At 50.3% G+C, this 18473-nt stretch overlaps 1 protein-coding gene across 17 annotated transcripts in view; it reads right to left on the reverse strand.

Annotated features, from left to right (window-relative positions):
- Positions 1–216: 216 nt before the first annotated feature.
- CAMK2G (calcium/calmodulin dependent protein kinase II gamma) overlaps positions 217–18473 on the reverse strand; it is a 54855-nt gene continuing 36598 nt past the window's right edge. For 3 of the 17 annotated variants that reach the window (XM_065922644.1, XM_065922642.1, XM_065922638.1), the window contains 8 exons: positions 11117–11185; positions 9964–10008; positions 8467–8515; positions 7150–7263; positions 5124–5199; positions 4673–4767; positions 2734–2978; positions 217–2248 (listed from right to left, as the gene is read on the reverse strand). In XM_065922644.1, the coding sequence (XP_065778716.1) occupies positions 2746–2978; positions 4673–4767; positions 5124–5199; positions 7150–7263; positions 8467–8515; positions 9964–10008; positions 11117–11185 (681 nt within the window). In that variant the 3' untranslated portion in view covers positions 217–2248; positions 2734–2745. Of the gene's footprint in view, positions 2249–2733; positions 2979–4664; positions 4768–5123; positions 5200–7149; positions 7264–8466; positions 8516–9963; positions 10009–11116; positions 11186–13680; positions 13714–18473 lie in introns of those variants that run through there. The other 14 variants (XM_065922645.1, XM_065922639.1, XM_065922647.1 and 11 more) reach the window with 9 other exon arrangements.

Genomic DNA, 18473 nt, shown 5'->3' on the forward strand with positions numbered 1-18473 from the left:
CCTCTTAAGAGCGCAAGCTCTCCCCAACCCCAATCCCGAATTCGCCTCAGCAATCGAGTGGGGTGATTGGAGGCTGATGAGTTTAGGAGGAAGTTTTATTCTAAAATGGGTCCAAAAGGAGTGGGAGAAGGTCCAGCTCTCCACCAGAAGCCTTGTAACCCAGGCTGTTAAATCTAAACCCCTGGTCATAAGCCTCCGACAGCAGTAACACAATGGACTGTTTAAAGGTTATTTTATTAAATATCTTCAGTTCAAGGTTTCATTGTAACAAAGCTATGAAGGGTCTACCAACATTCAGAACAAACACTAACTATTTTTAAATTATTTCTATGTCATCATGCAAAAATTCTGCATCAAATGCCTTCCATTTCCTGTTTAAAAGGTGTTGTTGTTGTTGTTGTTTTTAATAGTCTATTGTCTATAGATGCTGACATTAGCCCCAGAAGAGGAGTAAGAATGCTAAGAAGTGGCGCTGGAGCAGCCATATGAAGCTATGGGTCTTAATGAACTCTAAGACCATTTGTCTTCAAGCCAGCAAAACCAAACCCTGTGGTGAAGGTGTCTGCGTGCTGGTACTGCAGGCTGCAGGGCGGGAGACGGCTGGGACCCGGGGGCTGGGGCATGCAGGAGGTGCTCGGAGGAGCCTGGCTAAATCCAAGCACCAGCACCTGTGAGTCTGCTCTTCTCAGCTGGCTCCAAGGTAAACCTGTAGCTTTGCCTCTTCTCCCAGCTCCTGTGCCTCCTTAAGGCAGTCCAGGGAGCTGGGGTCTACCCATCTCTCCCCCAGTAGTGCAGACATTTGTGCAGACAGACCTGCACAGTTGTTTGGGGGGAAACCAAGGCCATGACCAATTGCTCCTCCATTATCGTCTCTGCTATCTGCTTAGAATATACATCTTCCCTCCTGGAATGGAACTCCTTGAGCACAGACAGGGACAATGAAGGTAGGAGCCTTGGCTCTGGACATCTCTTTTGGGTACATGCAGGTGAGACGGGGGTGATGCCCATGCAGATTGTCCAGCAGTAAGTCTATACTTCAGTTGGTCAGTAAAGAAGTCTCTTTTTAGAGGATACCTCTTCTTGCCAGAGTAGTCAAGTCAGTCTCAAAGACAGGAAAAGAGATTGGCGTGCAGCAAGGGAAGAGTAAGAAGGGAGGCAGCCCTGAGGGCAGCCTGAATGCATAGAAACAACCATCAACTCAATCCCGCTGCCTCTCACTCCTCCCATCCCACAGGGGCACTTGGCAGAGAGCCCAGGCCCAGGTGAGAGTCAGCACAGGGACCACCACCATAAGAAGGCAAGACAAAGATGGTCCAAGTCAGCACGGAAACAGAACTGCCAAAGGCGGCAGGGGGAGCCCAGACCAAGGTCTGGCTCTCTCTTTGCTAAGTTATAAGAAAACAAACACAAAGCAAAGCGGCAACCCCTCCCACTTCCCAGCTGCTAGGATTGGGCCTCAAGATCAGAGCCCACGTGCATTGTGCATCCTATAGAAATGGATGAGTAAGTGAGTGCATGTCAGACTAACACGAGGTTTCTCATCAGCTTCGGAGCAGACACGCTTCTGCAGCACCAATTCTCTTCCCTTCTACGCTAAATGGTAGAGTACAGCAACGTCCGGGCCCTGCTTCTCAGTCCTGAGGCCACTGCTTCTCAGCTGCCTCCACGGCAGGCTGGGAGCTCCGCATTCTCTCCCAAGTAGGTCTGTTGGCCACGGTGTTCTCATAAGCCTCGTTCTAGGCGCGTATACAAACTCTGAAGTCCATTCCGAGACCTGGGGCAGGTAGGCCATCTCAGAGGCTGCAGTCACATCACGCAGCCCCCAGAGCTCTGTCAGAGTTTTTGCCTGGTCCCGAGTCCATGGAGGCCAGAGGCCGAGCTCACCTCTTCAGGGCTGGTGGGTGAGCCCACTGCTTGTGCCAGGATGGGCGTCACACAGACTCCTGCTTTCTTGCCAGCCCAAGGGCTGTTGGTGGTTTTAAAACACATCATGGTATGGATCCTGCTTTTTTTTTTAACAATCTTTTTTTTTCTTTTTTTTCCCTTAAATGTAAAAAACACCTCGGTACAGCAGAGACAGACACGAAGGGCGGGCGGGAGGGCTGCATGCAGGGGCGTGCATTGGCTGCTGCCGCTTTGTAATTTAATTGTTTTAAACCTCAAACGAACAGGACTGCCGCTGTCACTCAGGCCCTCCAGAGCCACTGGCTGCGAAGGTTTGACCTCCGGCTGGGATCTCCTCATGCCCCTGTCAAACAGGACAGATGTGGTAACAGGACAGAGGACAGTACGCACACAGGAGTTCCAGAGGCTTAAACACACTACACATGTGGCCAACTCTGCCTGAGAAGGTGCAGGATGGGGAAGAAGCTAGTATTTAAACATAACATCGCCTCCCATTTGCTGAGCACTTACTGAGTGCTTTACTTACAAGTACCTTATTTAAATCTCACAACAAAGGAGGCAGGCACCGCTCCTTCCCTCTTTTTAACAGCTGAGGAAAATGAGGCTTAGGGAGGGGAAGTAACCTGTTCAAGGTCACCCAATGTAGTGTCATGGAGCCAGACCCAAGTCTGTCTGACTTGAGAGCATAACTTATTACAACCACCACACTGTCTGGCCTTCACTACTCTTCCGGGATGGCCCATATGTCCTCCCCCAAGGCCACCTCTCAGCCCGTTCTTCCTCCTCTGAGCCCACTTGTCCCAGCCCCCCGCCCCCCACCAGGTGCACCTGTGGCTGAGCTCACTGCAGCGGTGCGGCAGGGGCCCCTGAGCAGTGATAGTGGACATTGAGCCACTTGCCATCCCGGCGATGCCAGACCCGGGTCTCCTCCGACTGGCTGGTGCGAGGCCGACCCTGCCCATCGATGTACTGGGTGAGGCGGATGTAGGCAATGCAAGCTGCGTCCTCTCCAATCACGTGGACGTGTGGGTTCAGGATGGTGGTGTGGATGGGCTTGCTGTTCTTGGACAGGACTGTAGTGGGCAGGGCGGGGTGAGGTAGGTAGGAGGGCATCAGGCCTGGGGACGGGCATTTTCCTCCCAGCCTGCACTTCCCAAGTCTCACCCTCTCTCCAGTAACCATTCTGGGAGTCGCCAAGTTCCCCCATACACTCTCCAGAGGCTGGGAAACCCGGTTAGATTAGTTTCAATTATTTAAAAGGAAGAGAAAGGTGGGGAGCAGTGTTAACAGCAGCTAGTATTTTAATCAGACAATGTACTGCGGGTTTTACATGCATGAGCCATATTCCTTGGTCAATATTATTTTCTTCGTTATAAGATAAGGAAATAGGCTCAAGGAGGTTAAGTAATGTGCCCACACAACATTTGAACTCAAGATTATCTTAACGAAAGACTACGATGATCTTTCTACCCCGACAGGTGGGTTTAGATTTCACAAGTGTTGTGTGCGCTCGGTCGCGTCTGACTCTTTTGCAACCCTATGGGCTGTAGCAGGCCAGGCTCCTCTGTCCATGGGATTTCTCAGGTAAGAATACTGGAGTGGGTTACCATTTCCTTCTCCAGGGGATCTGCCCGACCCAGGGATCAAATCCTTGTCTCCTGTCTTGGCAGGTGGATTCTTTACCATTCTGAGTCATCTGGGTAGCCCTCATAAGGGTTGGCTTGTCCCTAATTAGGGTTATAGAGCAAAACCAAGAACTTAAAATATTCAAAATTGATTTTTGATTTTTACAAAAGTCCAAAGTTAAAAAAAAAAAAAGTCAGCAAAGCACCAAGCTGAGGGTACTCCCAGAGTCCCCAGGATCCTCTGGGGGGAAACCAAAAGAAGATGGGCTGCCACTATCAGCAAACACCATGAACTGTGTTGCTTTTACTGAGATTCACATTTTAGTTCAATTCTAACGTTAGGGCCTACACGAGACCTTTCAGAGAGTTTCTGTGAGCTTTGGAATTGCTTCTGGCTAATAGAATTACTTAGATAACCTAGGGTTTATAACTGTAGCTGAGACATGGAGAGGATGGTAGTTAGCAGAGAAAACAGTGAGAAAGTAAAATTTAAGGCAGAATGGGGAAGGCCCAGGATAAAGTGGGAAAGATGAGGGAAAAAAATAAGGAGGGGGATGGTCTTAGTGGAAAGAAAGATGGGAGGAGGTGATGAATTAGCTTCCTATCCTCTGGGACTTCCAGGAACTGCCTGGGGCACAACACCCCGGCCACCCACCCCTAGCCAGGACTCCTGTCTCCCTCAGTGGCTGGAAGGAGGACCCTAGCCACAACTTCCGATCTCACAGTCGCCAACGGTGCCCTGTTACTTGCTTGCACATTCTTATCCTGGTTTTAATTTCCTCTATTGTGAAACCTGCAGACACAGAGCTTCATTATTACTCGTTGATATCATCTCAACCTAACCTCTCATGGTTTCCAAGTGTCTTGGAAAGAGGTAAGGCTTAAAGCAATACAGTGGCCGTGATCATTATACAGCGGCACTGCTGCAGAACAGGGGCACACGGGGCTCTGCGAGGAGGGCCTTTGGAGATGCCAGCTGAAGACCATCCTCAGGCCCCCGGAGGCAAGCACACAGACCAGGGTGCGGCAGGCAGGCCCAGGAAGGGAAAAGCGGGCGGCTGGAAAGAGGAGAAGGTGAGCGGGGACAGAGGCGAGGGGGTGCGGGGCAGGCAGGAGTATCTCGGCAGCACGAACCCACTCACGATTCTCAAAGTAAAACTTATGGAAATCCATCCCTTCCACGAGGTTACCCAGGGCCTCAGGCTCAAAGGAAGTGAGGCCTGGATCACAAATCTTCCTACAGGGGAGAGAAAAAAAAAAAGCAGCCCGTCAGTCTTATATGAGAATTACTGTCTATCTTCCTCCTCAGCGGCAGCAGGTTAGCTGTAGGCTGGGCCTGACAAGGTGGTTGAGATCTCAGGGCCCTGCCAGCTGAGCAGCTCAGCTCCACCTTTTCAACCCACCAGCTCGGGCACCATGGGTGGGCTAAATCACCCACGTCTACCTGCAAGGGCTCCCTGGGGCCTGGTGTTTAACTCAGATGTTGTGCCCAAGGCCCAGCCTTCTCTTTTCCCCGGGTCCCAGCTGCTTTTTGAAAGGCGGGAAAGGCTCGAGAGATGACTTGGGTGTCAAGGAAATGGGTCTCTAACTCACGTGTAGGCCTCAAAGTCCCCATTGTTGATGGCCTCAATCAGTTGTTCTGTGATCTTAATGATCTCCTGTTTCCGCACTGTAGGGGGAAGAATCCAGCAATTTACCCATGTGAGATTGGGATTCTCCCAAGTGATGCAAAGCCCTCCCCAATCCATCAGAGAATCCCCTGTAATCTCTTTGACAAAGACATCCCTCTTCTCTTTAAGGCCCTTCTCTGGAAAAGCGAGCCCACCGTTCTCTCCCGTCTCCCTCTGTTGTCCACAGAGCTAATGACCCTTTTGTCCTAAAGCCCGCCTTATGATCCTCTGGCCTTTGCCTCCCTCTCCATCAATAACCAGGATGCAGAAAACACTCTTGTCTTTAAAGCCAAGGAGCCTGACACCCTGTGAAAACTCTGCCCTCAGTCTTTGTATCCCATTCCCACAGGTTCAGGCTCTCAAGAAGCATCTCCTGGATATGGCTGTTTCCACCACTCATTTCTCTCACCTGAAGGGGCTCAGTCAGGTCTCAATTACCAGCCCGCCCCCCACTCCCCCAGCCCTCACTCAGTGGTCCAAAACTTAATCCTGGGCACCAGCCAGCCTGAAAGCAGACTCTAGCCAGGGTTGAGGAGGGCTCCAAAGGATGAATAGACCCCTGGGATGGACACTTAATTCTCTTTGCCTTATTCGTCTCCTCCACAGGGCTTTTTTTGGGGTAAGGGGTCTTGGAACTATAAACACTCTTTTTAAATGGAGCCTCTTACCAGCTCCGTTTACCCTTGGAAAAACTCTAAATCTCACACCAGCTCTCAAGCCAGGATGTGTCCCTCAGGAACACCAAGGACAAGGCTCAGACTGACAGGCAGGCAGAGTTGGTGCCCTCAGAGCGCCCCCCCCACCCCAATTCCAAGCCAAGGGACTGCTGGTGACACCCCACTCTCGTGGGCAGCTCACTTACAGGGAGCGCCACTATTAGCAGAGGGCGCTGCCAGGGTAAGGGAGGCCTCAGGCTAACCCTGACCGGAGCCCCAGGCTGGCCCAGGCCACGAGCGAGAGGCTGCAAGACAAATGTGAGCATTAGAACAGCACAGCCAAGGGGCGCGACTGGGAGAGGACAGTGCAGCCAAAGGTACAGAAGCACCGGGCCCACAGGCATGAGCACCATCAGGAGGCGGCTCGAGGCGAATAAGCAGGAGGTTAGGGGAACCACAGAGCTTCATCCGCTTTCTAAAGGCAAGCAGGTATGTGCACACGCACACACACACACACACACACACACACCCTCTCCAACCCCACCAAGCCCATCTGCAAGACCTGACTGGGGCCCTACGGGTGAAGAGGCTTGTGTTTAGAAACTCTAGAAGGATCGATGGTAGGAGGGAAAGAAGCAGACAAAGGCATCCTCTACAAAAACACAACTGAAGATGTAAATACGAGCTACCACTAACCAGCTAAGTATCATGGCAAAACATCCCACTATCCCATTTCTGAGGTGAGTGTCATTTTATTACCACTTTACAGATAAAGAAACTGTAGCCCCAGGAGGTTAAGGTACTTCACACATTTTTGAAGGTAGTGGAGCTAGATTTAAACTCAGGTCAGTTTCATCCCGAGCTCTTAGTATGATATTATGCTGAGCCTCAAGAAGCACCAAGGGGAACACGTTTTCTTGACTATGAGTTTTTCCACCACCTCACACCCACTACCATGGATCTGACTTCTGACTCCACCTTTCTTCCCGCTCAGCGCTGAGATAAGGCCCTCTGCGTATCCCACTGGCTTTCTACTCCTTCCCTCCTGCCACATTCTTCCACCCAGTTTTCTTCATGTCTTTGGACCCCGGTCTCAAGGACCCCTGTCTGGTCTTAACAGCACCTCCAATCAGCTCCCCCACCCAGCAGAGGCTGAGCTCCCAAAGCTGACTAGATGGATAGCTGGACTGGGCTGACAGCTCTGGGGGGTGGGTGGGTGGGGGGGGGAATCCCTGAGGGGCTTCAGGATGAGCCAGGGAGACGGAAGCCAGAATGTGCCTCCCTCACACTTACTGGCTGAGGAGCAGAGAGAAGGCTGGGGCTGCATGCCTGCAGAGGGGGCTGTCCTGTCCCGGGAGCTCCGTCCTTCAGGCATCGAGCTGCCATTCCCAGTGCGGAGCGGGGCAGCTAGCCAGCCAGGGCAGGGCAGGGCAAGGCAGAGCAGCCAAAACAAACAGAACAAGGCAGGTGAGCGAGCAAGCCGGACAGGACCCGAGCCCGTGGCACTGAAGAACCAAGGCAAGGCGATGCCTTGGGTTGCTGTGGACCTGGGACCACGTCCACACTGCCAGAGAGGCCTCCCAGCTGAAAGCCCCAGGAAGGGGCACAGACCTGGGTTTGCGGCTTCCAGAGGAGCCTTCCAACAGCCTGTACAAGGAGCCCTGCTCTCAGGGAAGATGATCTAGGGACCAGGGCTACAGGGTCAACAGCCCAGCAGTGAAGGAGCTGCTTACTCTGCCAGTATCACCAGAACTGAAATGACCTGATCTCAATCCTGGCAGCTCTGAAGGCACTGTTCTTTACTGCCTTATATGTTTATGCTTTTTCTTCTTTTCTTGATTGCCAAAGCTTTGTTTGCTCCCATATTGCCCTGGGTGTGCTCTCTCAGCTGTGAGCTGCAACATTCCTCCGACTTTTCTGAGAACTTGGCCTAAGGTCACTTACTTAAGGCAAAGGGAGCAATCCCAGGAGGCCAAACCAAAGAGTCGGACAGAGAATCACAGTGGTCTGGCCTGCCATGCCTTCCCACATCCCCTGGCGCTCTGGGCAGGCCCCAACTTAAGCTGGTGGTCCTCACAGGACCACTGGGGCAGGGCCAAATGTGGTTCTGACTCCGTTGTCACTCATGCCAAGCCTTTGTGACGAGAGTGACCCACCCACCCCAAGGTGTCCAGGACTGTTCTAGTTTTAAAGCCCAAAGTTCTATATCCTGGGGAATTACCTTAGTGCCCAGGAAACTGGGATCACTGGTGACCTTATTAATGGCTCATGACATCTGCAGGCCACCTCTGCGGGGACTCAAGATGTCCCTGATCTGGGGTATCACACTGTAGCAGCGATAAGAGCAGCTCTCTGAGCCCTGGGAATGGACAGGCTCAGGAAAAGCCCTCGTTTAACTCTCCTAGACATGGCGTCAAAGAAGAGAAGCCACCTGCCCAGCCCAGAAACACGAGACAGGGGCCTCCTTCCTGGGCCCATGGAAAATAGCTTTTAGGTCAAACCCTCTCCTGGGGTACAAGGAGCTGCCAATCTCAGTTCTGGGGGCAGATGAGGCAGGTGTCCCCTTGGAACACTGCTGGGGCCCCTTCCCCACTATGGGCCAATACCTACCTTTGAGGTCCTCATCTTCTGTGGTGGTGTTGCAGCTCTCTGTGGAGCCCTGTGGGCCAAAAAAAAAGAAAAAGTTTCTATAAACTCAGGCCCTTGGAAACCAGAGGAACCAAGCAGAACAAAAGCAGAGTACGTGTTCCTATGGGAGCTGCAAGAAATCAGACCCTTGCCATGTGACTCTTACAAAAACTCTGATTCCCAAACACCCTCCCGAGTCTTCCCTAACTCAGTAAATGTACCACTTATCCAGTTGTTCAGGCTAAAATCTGGAGGTCTGATTTTATAATATGCTGATGCCTTTCTTTCTTCCCCTCATGTCCCAATTATCCAATCTAAAATCGAATCAGTCAGTTCTACCTCCAAAATAAATCGCGTCTTACCTCTTCTCTTCCAATGCACAGCTACAACCCGAGCCCAAGATACTAACATCTGGTACCTGAACTCCTACCTTAGCTGCCTGGCCTCCCTGTTTCCATACTTGCCTCTTCCCTAAAGTTCTTGCCCCATAACAAGACCAGAGCTTTTTGACGTGTAAATTGGACTCCATTACTCCCCTGCTAAGAGCCTCTAACGGCTTTTGTTGCTACTGGTAAAAAATACAAACTGACCAAGCAGGTCCCACCTGGCCCTCCAGCTTCACCACCCTCCTGCCTTCCTCTCCTTGCTCACCACTCTGCTCACCAGCTCTGAGCTCTGATTTCCTCTGTGCCAGGCCCGGACGCCTGCATCCTCACTGTCTAGGGCACTCTGCCTCAGGGTCTACCCGGCTGCCACCTTCCAGTTGTTTAGTGTTTAGCTCAAATATCACCTTCTAAAGGAGGCCCTTCCTGACCACTTAATTAGAGGCCCTGTTCATTCTCTATTTACTTTGTGACATTTTCTTCATAGCACTTTTCGCTACTGGATTTTATCTTATTTGTATAGTTTTTGGTTTACCATCTGCTTCCCTTACACTGTGGAGAGACATTTCCTCTTGTCACCTCTGTAAACCAGAGCTGTGGATGGTTCAATAAATATTTACTAATGGCAGTGAAAATAAGAAGACAAGAATATTGAGGGCATCAAAGAGAGAGGCGATGGAGAATTAATGCTCTAGGATTTGATTATGTTTCTGCCTCTGTTTTACTAGCTCATGTTTACTCTAATTTAAGCTTCACCAGTCATGGAGGAAGATTCTATTATTATTAGCATCCCCAATTTTCAGATAAGGAAACTGAGGTGCAGAGTGGGAGGGTGACTTATCCAGTGGCCCAGGGCCAGGATGCAAATGCAGACCTGTCTGCCTCTAGAGCCTGAGCTCAGAATCACTGGAGTATGATGTCCTTCCCAGGAACACAGTGACGACAAGCCATATGCTGCCCCCAGCCTAGACTCTGCAAACACCCTGGCCCCTAGGTGCAGCCTGTGAGCTGCCATCTCCAGGACCCTGAGACCCTGTGACCCAGTCCACCTGTTTCCTGCTGACCTGGAAAGCAGGCCAGCTCAGGAGCCACTCACCTTGATCCCATCGGTAGCGTTGTGTACCACGGTGGTTTGTGGCTCCTGTGAGAGAAGATGAAAGTTACCCTCCTGGCCTGAGAACAGACCTACGTCTCTCCCCTGAGGGACCCCAGCCCTCGAATATTGACCCTGTGATGACCACTGAGGCCTGCTCACCAGTCATTCTTACAAGACAAAATACCCTGGTTCAACTGGGTCCCAGGCAGCTGGAAGCCCCAGATTGAGGGGACAGCATTGGCTGGTTGGGAGGAGAGGCCTGGTACTTAATGGAAGCAGGTACTGGGGAAGCTGAGGACAAGGGCCCCTGCTCTCCATTCCAGCCAGACCTGAGTGTCCTTTCTCCCAAGGGACAAGTGCACTGGAGCAGCTGTGGGGCTGAGGGCACAGGCTGGGCCTGGCCAGCAGTGTTCATCAGGGGGTGCGTGGGAGAGTGGACTGAGGTCTCCCCGAAAGACTCACAGGTGGCCCTTAGCGAGTTGAGCCCAGACTGCTGCCTGTTCCCCCCACCCCTGCCTCTCCCCAAGTTCCTGTCCTCAGCAGGCAGCTCTGGGGGACAGGGTGCAGGAAGGAGGAGTGGGGGGGGCAGCACCGGCTCCCCTCCCTCTCTCCCAGTCACCCCCCTGCTGTCTCTACTTAGCCAGCAGAGGGGGCCTGAGAGCACATGGTGCCCTTGACAGCCAGGACAGAACTCAGAGCGCATGGGGGCTCCCCAGAGACCTCAGCACCAGCTAGAGGTGGGGGACTCCAGCCCCACTTCCTATTCATTGCTTTGTAAACAAGGGGCTGAGGCAGATTTTACAAGGAGGCCTTCAAGAACTGAGGTACAGAGCCCAGCGAAGCTCCTACCCTCTCCCTTTAGAAGCAGCTCACCTTCCCGGCCTCCCAGCAGGCCCATATGGGGCTGGGAGGCTTAGCTGAGAGCCCTGATCACTCTTCCCCACCAAGAGCACTGGGAACAGGAGCAGAGTTATGCCATGCAGGAGGGAGCACGGCCAAGCGGGACCACCAGGGGGCAGTACACAGAGCCACCTGTTCTACAGGGAGAGAGGGGACGTGGCCAAGGGGGCCTGGCAGGGGGGCGAGAGAAGGGAGCGGGCAGAAGCGGGAGGCAGCCAGGGGCAGGGGCGGAGAAGCCGTAGTCAGGAGGTACCATGGCCGTCTGCAAGGGCGCGGGCTCTTGGGCTGGGCTTACGAGACTGTTTTTGTTGTTGCTCTGTGGCTGAGACAAGAAAACAGATGGTTTAGTTCCTCTAGAGTCACCAAAGTCACTTGGATTTGACTCCCAGACCTCCCTTGTCCCCCGGCCTGGTCCGGAGGAGGTAGACCTGAGGTGGGCTAACACTCCTGTAACACTCTGGAGTGGGAGCAGTGGCTGGATAGATGATCAGAGGAGGTTATTTGGAGGGACCCAGAGACCTAGCCCTGGAGGCATCCTCAAGGTGGAAGGAGCCCAAAGACTTGTTTTACAACATCTCTCCAGAAATCTTTGCTGATGCTAGGTGCCCTGTCATCGTACAATCATACTTCACCCAGAGAAATTCAGGATATTCTCACTTTATAGGGGAAAAGAAATGCAGTTTATAAGAAAGCAGAACAAAATTCAGGAACTCTGGGTCCCCTAACTGTGGGAGCCCCCTGCTGCCCTTTCAACCTGCATTTCCTGCCCCTTACAACACTAGATTGAAGCCTGATCTGAAGAGGAACAAGAAGAGAAAGAAAACCTGGTCGAGGAGATGGCATCCACAGAGGAAAGGGGTGGAATTTGACTCTGGACACAAAATGTAACCACTGACCCAGGGGAGCAGACACAGGGCTGTGCTGTTGGCCTGTTTGCCTGATTGATCTTAGATGTGATCAGCTGGGAACATGGGCAGAACTCCCAAGAGCAGCAGGGGAGTCCAGGTGGATGCTGCGTCGGCAGTCCTGCTGTTGCTGCTGCTAAGTCGCTTCAGTCGTGTCCGACTCTGTGTGACCCCATAGACGGCAGCCCACCAGGCTCCCCATCCCTGGGATTCTCCAGGCAAGAACACTGGAGTGGGCTGCCATTTCCTTCTCCAATGCATGAAAGTGAAAAGTGAAAGTGAAGTCGCTCAGTAGTGTCCGACTCTTCATGACCCCATGGACCGCAGCCTACCAGGCTCCTCCGTCCATGGGATTTTCCAGGCAAGAGTACTGGAGTGGGGAGCCATTGCCTTCTCCAGTCAGCAGTCCTAGTCCTTAGGAAACAGGAGGCTGCCTAGCAGGCCAACAGCAGCAGACCACCAGGCTACCTCCTTGCCTTTCAGAATATTACACTGAGTGGCACCGCAGGGGAGGTGGGAAGAGGATGGCAAGGAAGGAAGGAGGCCGATCTCCAGGGCAAGGAGTCATACTGATGCTCCCTGCCTCTTAGAATCCCCTAACCAACAAATACACTTAGTCTCACTAGGAGTCCCTGTGGAACTGGGGGACACTAAAGGAGCAGCCTGATGCCCGTGAGTTCTCCAACATGCAGACACACAAATGTCCAGCGACCATCAATGTGCAGGGTGCCAATGAGGGCACGCTGGCAGCTAGGACGTGCTTCTTCTCCCCCAGAACACATCCAGAAAGCTATCCAGACTGTCCCCCTACTTGCCCAGAAGCCTCTTTTGTGGCCCCCTCGGACCACACCCAAAGCTGTAACTTGCTATCAGTGGTTGAGATGTTCCCAAGTCTGGGGCTCAGCATGGAACCTCAAGCCAGGCACCAGGTGCTTTAAGACTGTGCTCAACTCTGCAGGCTGGAGAAGGGGGCCCCAGGAATAGACAGAATGTGGGCCTAATCTCACAAAAGCTCTGCTCTCTTCCATATCCCCCCAGAAGTGCAGAGCCCTCCTTGCTTAGCTGCTGACATGGATCTATTCAGGGCTGATTGAATGAAGCCATTCTGTTTGTAAAGCTGAGACAAAGACCCTGGCATGGGGTAAGGACTGTATGGTGTCTGTAAAACCTGCCATATCTGCGGAGGGCTGGGATGTCACCCAGGTAGCCCCACCTCTGGCTTTAATATCGAGTTGGCCAAAAAGTTCATTTGGGTTTTTCATGACACCTTATGGAAAAATCCAAATGAACTTTTTGGCCAACCCAATAGATGTTTCATAAGGATTCAGGCTGCTGCATTCCACTGGGTGCTCTGTGTCCCTTGAGAAAGAAGACGAGCTCTGCAGCCTTTCAGCTGGTGCCCCTGTGGGTGGGGTGGGAAGGACAAAACACTGGGCACAGACGGCTGAAGGGCACCAGCACAGGGGAAAGCCTCGAGAGTGAGAGTGAGGCTCGGAGCCCCCACCCGGCTCCTCCGCACCCCGCACGGAGGCCCCCTGGCTGCCGGTCTGTAGGAAGTAGTGCGTGTGCCCGGGGCCTCTCCTCCTGAGCGACCATGACTGAGGGTCCCGTCTGTGCTTGCCACCTGGCCCCGAATCCCTGCCAGATCTACCTCCTGCCCTGGGGCTGCTGGGGGCAGTCCAAGCGCGGCAGCCGGGAGGGCCACACCACTCCTTCCAATGCCTAGTTCTGAGGCCGCCGGGGGACCTCGGGGACCGGACCCCGCCTGGCAGGACAGGCCACACCTGCCCGCACGGCACGACATGCAATGAGGATGAGGGAAGCACACGCACGTGGCAGCGCGGGTTTGCGTGGCCGACAGGCGGGCGCAGGCAGCATGGGGCGGGCGGACGGGTGGGCAGGCAAGGCTCACCATTAGGTGCACGCTGGAACTCGACTTCCTTTTCTGGACACACCACAGCAAAAGGGAGAGAGAAGGGGAAAGAGGAGGTAAGAAGAGAAGCACAGAGACGCTGCAGGTTAGTGCGCCAGCGTGGGCTCTGCCTCAGGAGGAAAGAGGAGAAGGAGGAGACCTGGAGTCCAGCACCAGAAGGGTTAAAACAGCGTCTAGTCGGACAGGCACACACATCCCTCCAGATCCAGAGAGACGGAGAAAGAACTTCGCTGTCAGGTTCACAAACACTGAGTATATTCTGAGGTGTCTCAGTTTTGCTCTGAGAAACTTCTTTAAAGGAGATTAAGTCACAGGTCTTAGAGTAAGTAACATTTCACTGCAAATTTATAGGTTTCGGCTTATCGAGCTCACCTATGGGATTATTTCTCTCACTACTAGGTCTGCCTGAGATTTGCGTGAACAGCTATCAGGTAAAGAGCCAAAGTTACTCTTAAGTCATGCTCAGCTTTAACAACGATTTACTTCTGAACCTAAACTTTTTCACTGCACCTCTATAACTTTTCAGATAAAGATGTTGGACTTTTGAAAATCATTTGACAAACATAGCTTGGCACCCATTTCTTTGTTGGTATGGCCAGGCTCATTTATGAGATTTCAGTGTTTTACTACATTTTGCAACTAGGGGGCAATGGAACAACAGGAGTGTGGGTGGTTAGAAGTGCAGTTATCACATGGACACAAAGACGCCAACCACGGGAAATGCTGAAAGCATGGATGCCTTAGTCTCAACTAGATGCTCAAAAACTTCATGTTCAGATATGAAACAAGCACAGAAAAATAGACTGTATGGAACACTGAAAATACATCTCAGAAGAATGTGTCTAAAAGTTGAAAGGTAATTAAGAATTTTATCATTAGCTTGCTGGGAGACAGAAGTCCCCTTTAAATATGTCTGTCTTTTGACTTGCATATTCATCTAACAATACCCAACAAATGCTTGTTGAGGATTATTCTAGGCATGGTGAACACAGATAGATGTTTCTGCCCTTGAGCAGTTGACATTCTACTTGAGAAGACGTTTTTGAGAATGTGTTTTTTTTTCAAAAGAAGGGGACTACAAGTATTTAAAAGAATGGCTCACAATTTAGAAATACATCTAAGGAAAAAGAAAGTCTAAATATAATGAAGCCTCTTGCTTTTAGCCTTTCATATATACTCACATAGGAGATTTTACTTCCAAATTATCCAAAAAAGAGGGATTTGCTTTACTTTCATATATACTTATCACTTTATCCAACCAGACGGGTAACACTTTGAAGGAAGGTCTGTATCTTATTTGTCGTGGCAATTTAGCAAAATATCTTAGCGTTAACATTCGATCAACAAATGTTTGCAGAGTTAAACTGGGTTTGTGGATTGCTGACTGTGGTTTTCCCATGGGTTAAAGCAGAGCACTTCTGACTCGCCTGGAATCCCAGCACTGAAAACAGTAGGGGCCCAGCCCAGGGCTGGTCTTGTCACAGGCCATGCAGGGTGCTTTCACTCACATCTTGCCTCACTTTCTGCCGCCTGCTTCAACTAATGAGGAATAAGTTCCCAATTTGCTCCCAGCTGGCTCTCTTTTTCCTAAACTGCCCTGCAGGAAAACCCAAGATAATCCTCTCTACTCAAGGCTTAGTTTCTACCAGGTAAGCAGACTACGTTCCATCTCTTTCTCCCATTCCTTTAGGGCTTTGCCCGCAGCTGTGCATAGCTGGCCTCCTCCCCTGCAGCCCGCAGCACTATTTAATTTCCGGATCGTTTTTTAAAGAACCACACCTCACTTATGTTTAACAATGAAACATTTAAAAATTTTAAACCAAAAGAAGGTTCAAGCGTCCCTCCCACACTGAAACATTCAAAGAGTATTTAACGAAAATAACAGGACCTCTCTCCCTTCTTTCCTCCCTCTCTTCCTTCTTTCCTTCCCTTATTTCTCCCTCCTTTTCTTCCTTCTCTCTCCTGAAAGACTGGATGGCCCTCTGGCCTGGGACTAGTGGAATGCACAAGTTATACTCAAGGAGAAGTCTGTCCTCCTAAGTGGCTCTGCTCCTCCATAGACCCTGGGTCACTGGCATCTACTTTTGAAGAAACCTAAGCAGAACCTGAAGTCCCCAAATTCAAATGCATGAGGAAGACTCGCTGCTCAAACCAATGCTGATACCTGAGAGTCTGTGAAAGCTTCTGGACAGCAAGAGAGAACCTATGCACTCCCAGCAGGAACTGGGGAGTGGGGTGGGGCTGGGAAAGGAGGGTGGGGTCTAAAAGAAAGGTCTGGGATGCTGACAGCTCAGGATCTTCTGGGCAGCTTCACAGGTCTCCCTCATAATACAGATGTTCCAGAAGAAGGCCCAGAAAAGCAAAAACCCCGCATACTTTGCCTTGTCTTTTCCTTCCGCTTTTGTGGTAATTTTATCCAACCACGCTGTTCATTATTATATACTTATTCCCAATTATAAAAGGACTGCAACCACATTACAAGCAGCTTGGAAAAGAGGGAAAAAAACACCCAGAGTCCTATCACTCTTGCCAGTCTTTTGTATATTCAATTTTAAAATATCACTGTAAGCTGTATATGAGTTTATCGTTCCTTTCTCTTAATACCTTACTTTGAAAATAAATAGCATCTTAATTTTTATTCTGATTATCAAAGTAATACACAGTCTAGGTGAAAAATGTAGAAAATACAGAAAAATATATGAAATAAGTTTTCAAATTCCCATCACCCAGTGAAGCTACTATAACACTTGAGTGGGTTTTCTCCTGGTTCTTTTTCTATTCACACATTATACACTGAATATAATCGAAAAAACTTTGTTTTTTTAAACAAAATTTAGACAGTAGTGTATGTACTGCTTTGTACCTCATTTTTCCACTTAAAACATTTCTGTCATTATATAGTCATAAAAATTAATAACTTTGTTAATGGTCCATTAGAATTCCCATAATTATTTAGTCATTATCTTATTGGCTTTTGATGTTCCCCATGTCATTATCTTGTTAGCTTTTGATGTTTCTCATCTTTTCATGGTTATAAATAATGTCATGTTGAACATCTTTCTGCTTTCAGTTTTCCCATATTTTGAATGATTCCTTTAGGAAAAATTCCCAGAATTAGAACTAAAGGGTAAAATAGGAACACTTTTATGGCTTTTGACACACAGGCTGTTTTAGGAGGGCGTCATTCTGATTTACACTACTACCACAAACTTAAGAGTCAAAAAATGGGGACTTCCCTGGTAGCTCACTGGTTAAGACTCTGCCCTCCCAGTGCAGGGTGCACAGGTTCGATCCCTGGTCGGGGAATTAAGATCCCCCATGCCTCGTGGTGTGGCCAAAAAAAAGCAAAAAATGATACCGCATTTCAACCTGCCTCTGACACCAGAGAGAGGTTAACCCATGCTACTTCCTCTTAACCCATGCTACTTCCTCTTTTCATATTGTCAGTTCATCTTCACTGACCATTTATCTGCCAGGGGTTTTTAGAGGGTATTCTTATTTATTACAGAAAGCTCTTTTGCATAAAAATAATATTAACTCATCCCATCACTGGGCTTCCCTGGCAGCTCGGATGGTAAAGAATCCGCCTGCAATGTGGGAGACCTGGGTTCAATCCCTGGGTTGGGAAGATCCCCTGGAGGAGGACATGGCAACCCATTCCAGTATTCTTGCCTGCAGAATCCCCATGGGAAGAGGAGCCTGGCGGGCTACAGTCCATGGGGTCACAAAGAGCAGGACATGACTGAAGCAACGAAGAACAGAACATCCCATCACACCTGCTGAGAATATTTTCCCCAATCTCTTATTGGCCTTTGAATTTTGGTTGGTCATGCCCTTCTTAAAAACTTGCATCTTAGTTTCTGGTCTCACCTCTATATTTAAAGTCTTTTCCCATGCATAAAACTCATTTATGGAGCACTCAATCAGGGTCAGACCCTGGGCTAGGTTCCCCAAAGCAATTTAACTGCTGATTCTGTTTGCCTAGCCTGCGTTTCTGTGTTCCTGTAAGGACTGGCTTTGTTGCACACTTCTGTTCTTCATCTACCTCTTTCTCCATTTCCTTTGCTGATTCTTCTTCCAGTCTCTTAAAAACAGATAACCCTGAAATTTTTGCCTTTCCCGGACTCTTAAACCTTTGTGTGCTTTGGATTCATATGGAGGAATGGAATTAGTCAGATTCCGCCTTCCACCCAAGGCTTTCTGAATCTGAAATCCAGGCTGGGCCCTGGCATCTGTGTATTTTACCTAGCTCCTTAGGCTAGTCTTAATGGCTGTGCCTGAGGCCAGGATCTATAAAGTTCTGCTAGAAACCTATTCCTTAATGACACCTTTAACCATCCTCTCACCATCTCAGCCGTCACTGCTTTACTTCAGGTCCTATTTTGAGCAACCACTCTTTGCTTCTGCCATATAAAAGCTAACAGAGCTCCCAGAATCATAATGCTGTTTCAAACTCGTGTATCTTCACATGTGCTATTCCCTCCGCCTGGAATGTCTTTCTCTTCCCTCCCCTTAACTTGGCAAAATCCAACTAGTCCTTCAAACTCAGTTTCCTATTCTGGCTCAGATGCTGGTCTCTCTGCTCCCCAGTGACTATCCTCCATGCACCTCCCTTCTTGACCTTAACAGACCACACCAGAACTCGTGGTTTCCCTGTCTGTCTCCCATGGTGAACACTTTAAAGGATGGATCATGTTGCTGCCTTCCCAGATCCTCAGACCCAGAACTGGCTGAGTAAGTGGACTCATGAGATTCACTCATGTGAGACACCG

This window comes from Muntiacus reevesi, chromosome 2 (assembly GCF_963930625.1).
Source record: "Muntiacus reevesi chromosome 2, mMunRee1.1, whole genome shotgun sequence".
Taxonomy (NCBI): domain Eukaryota; kingdom Metazoa; phylum Chordata; class Mammalia; order Artiodactyla; family Cervidae; genus Muntiacus; species Muntiacus reevesi.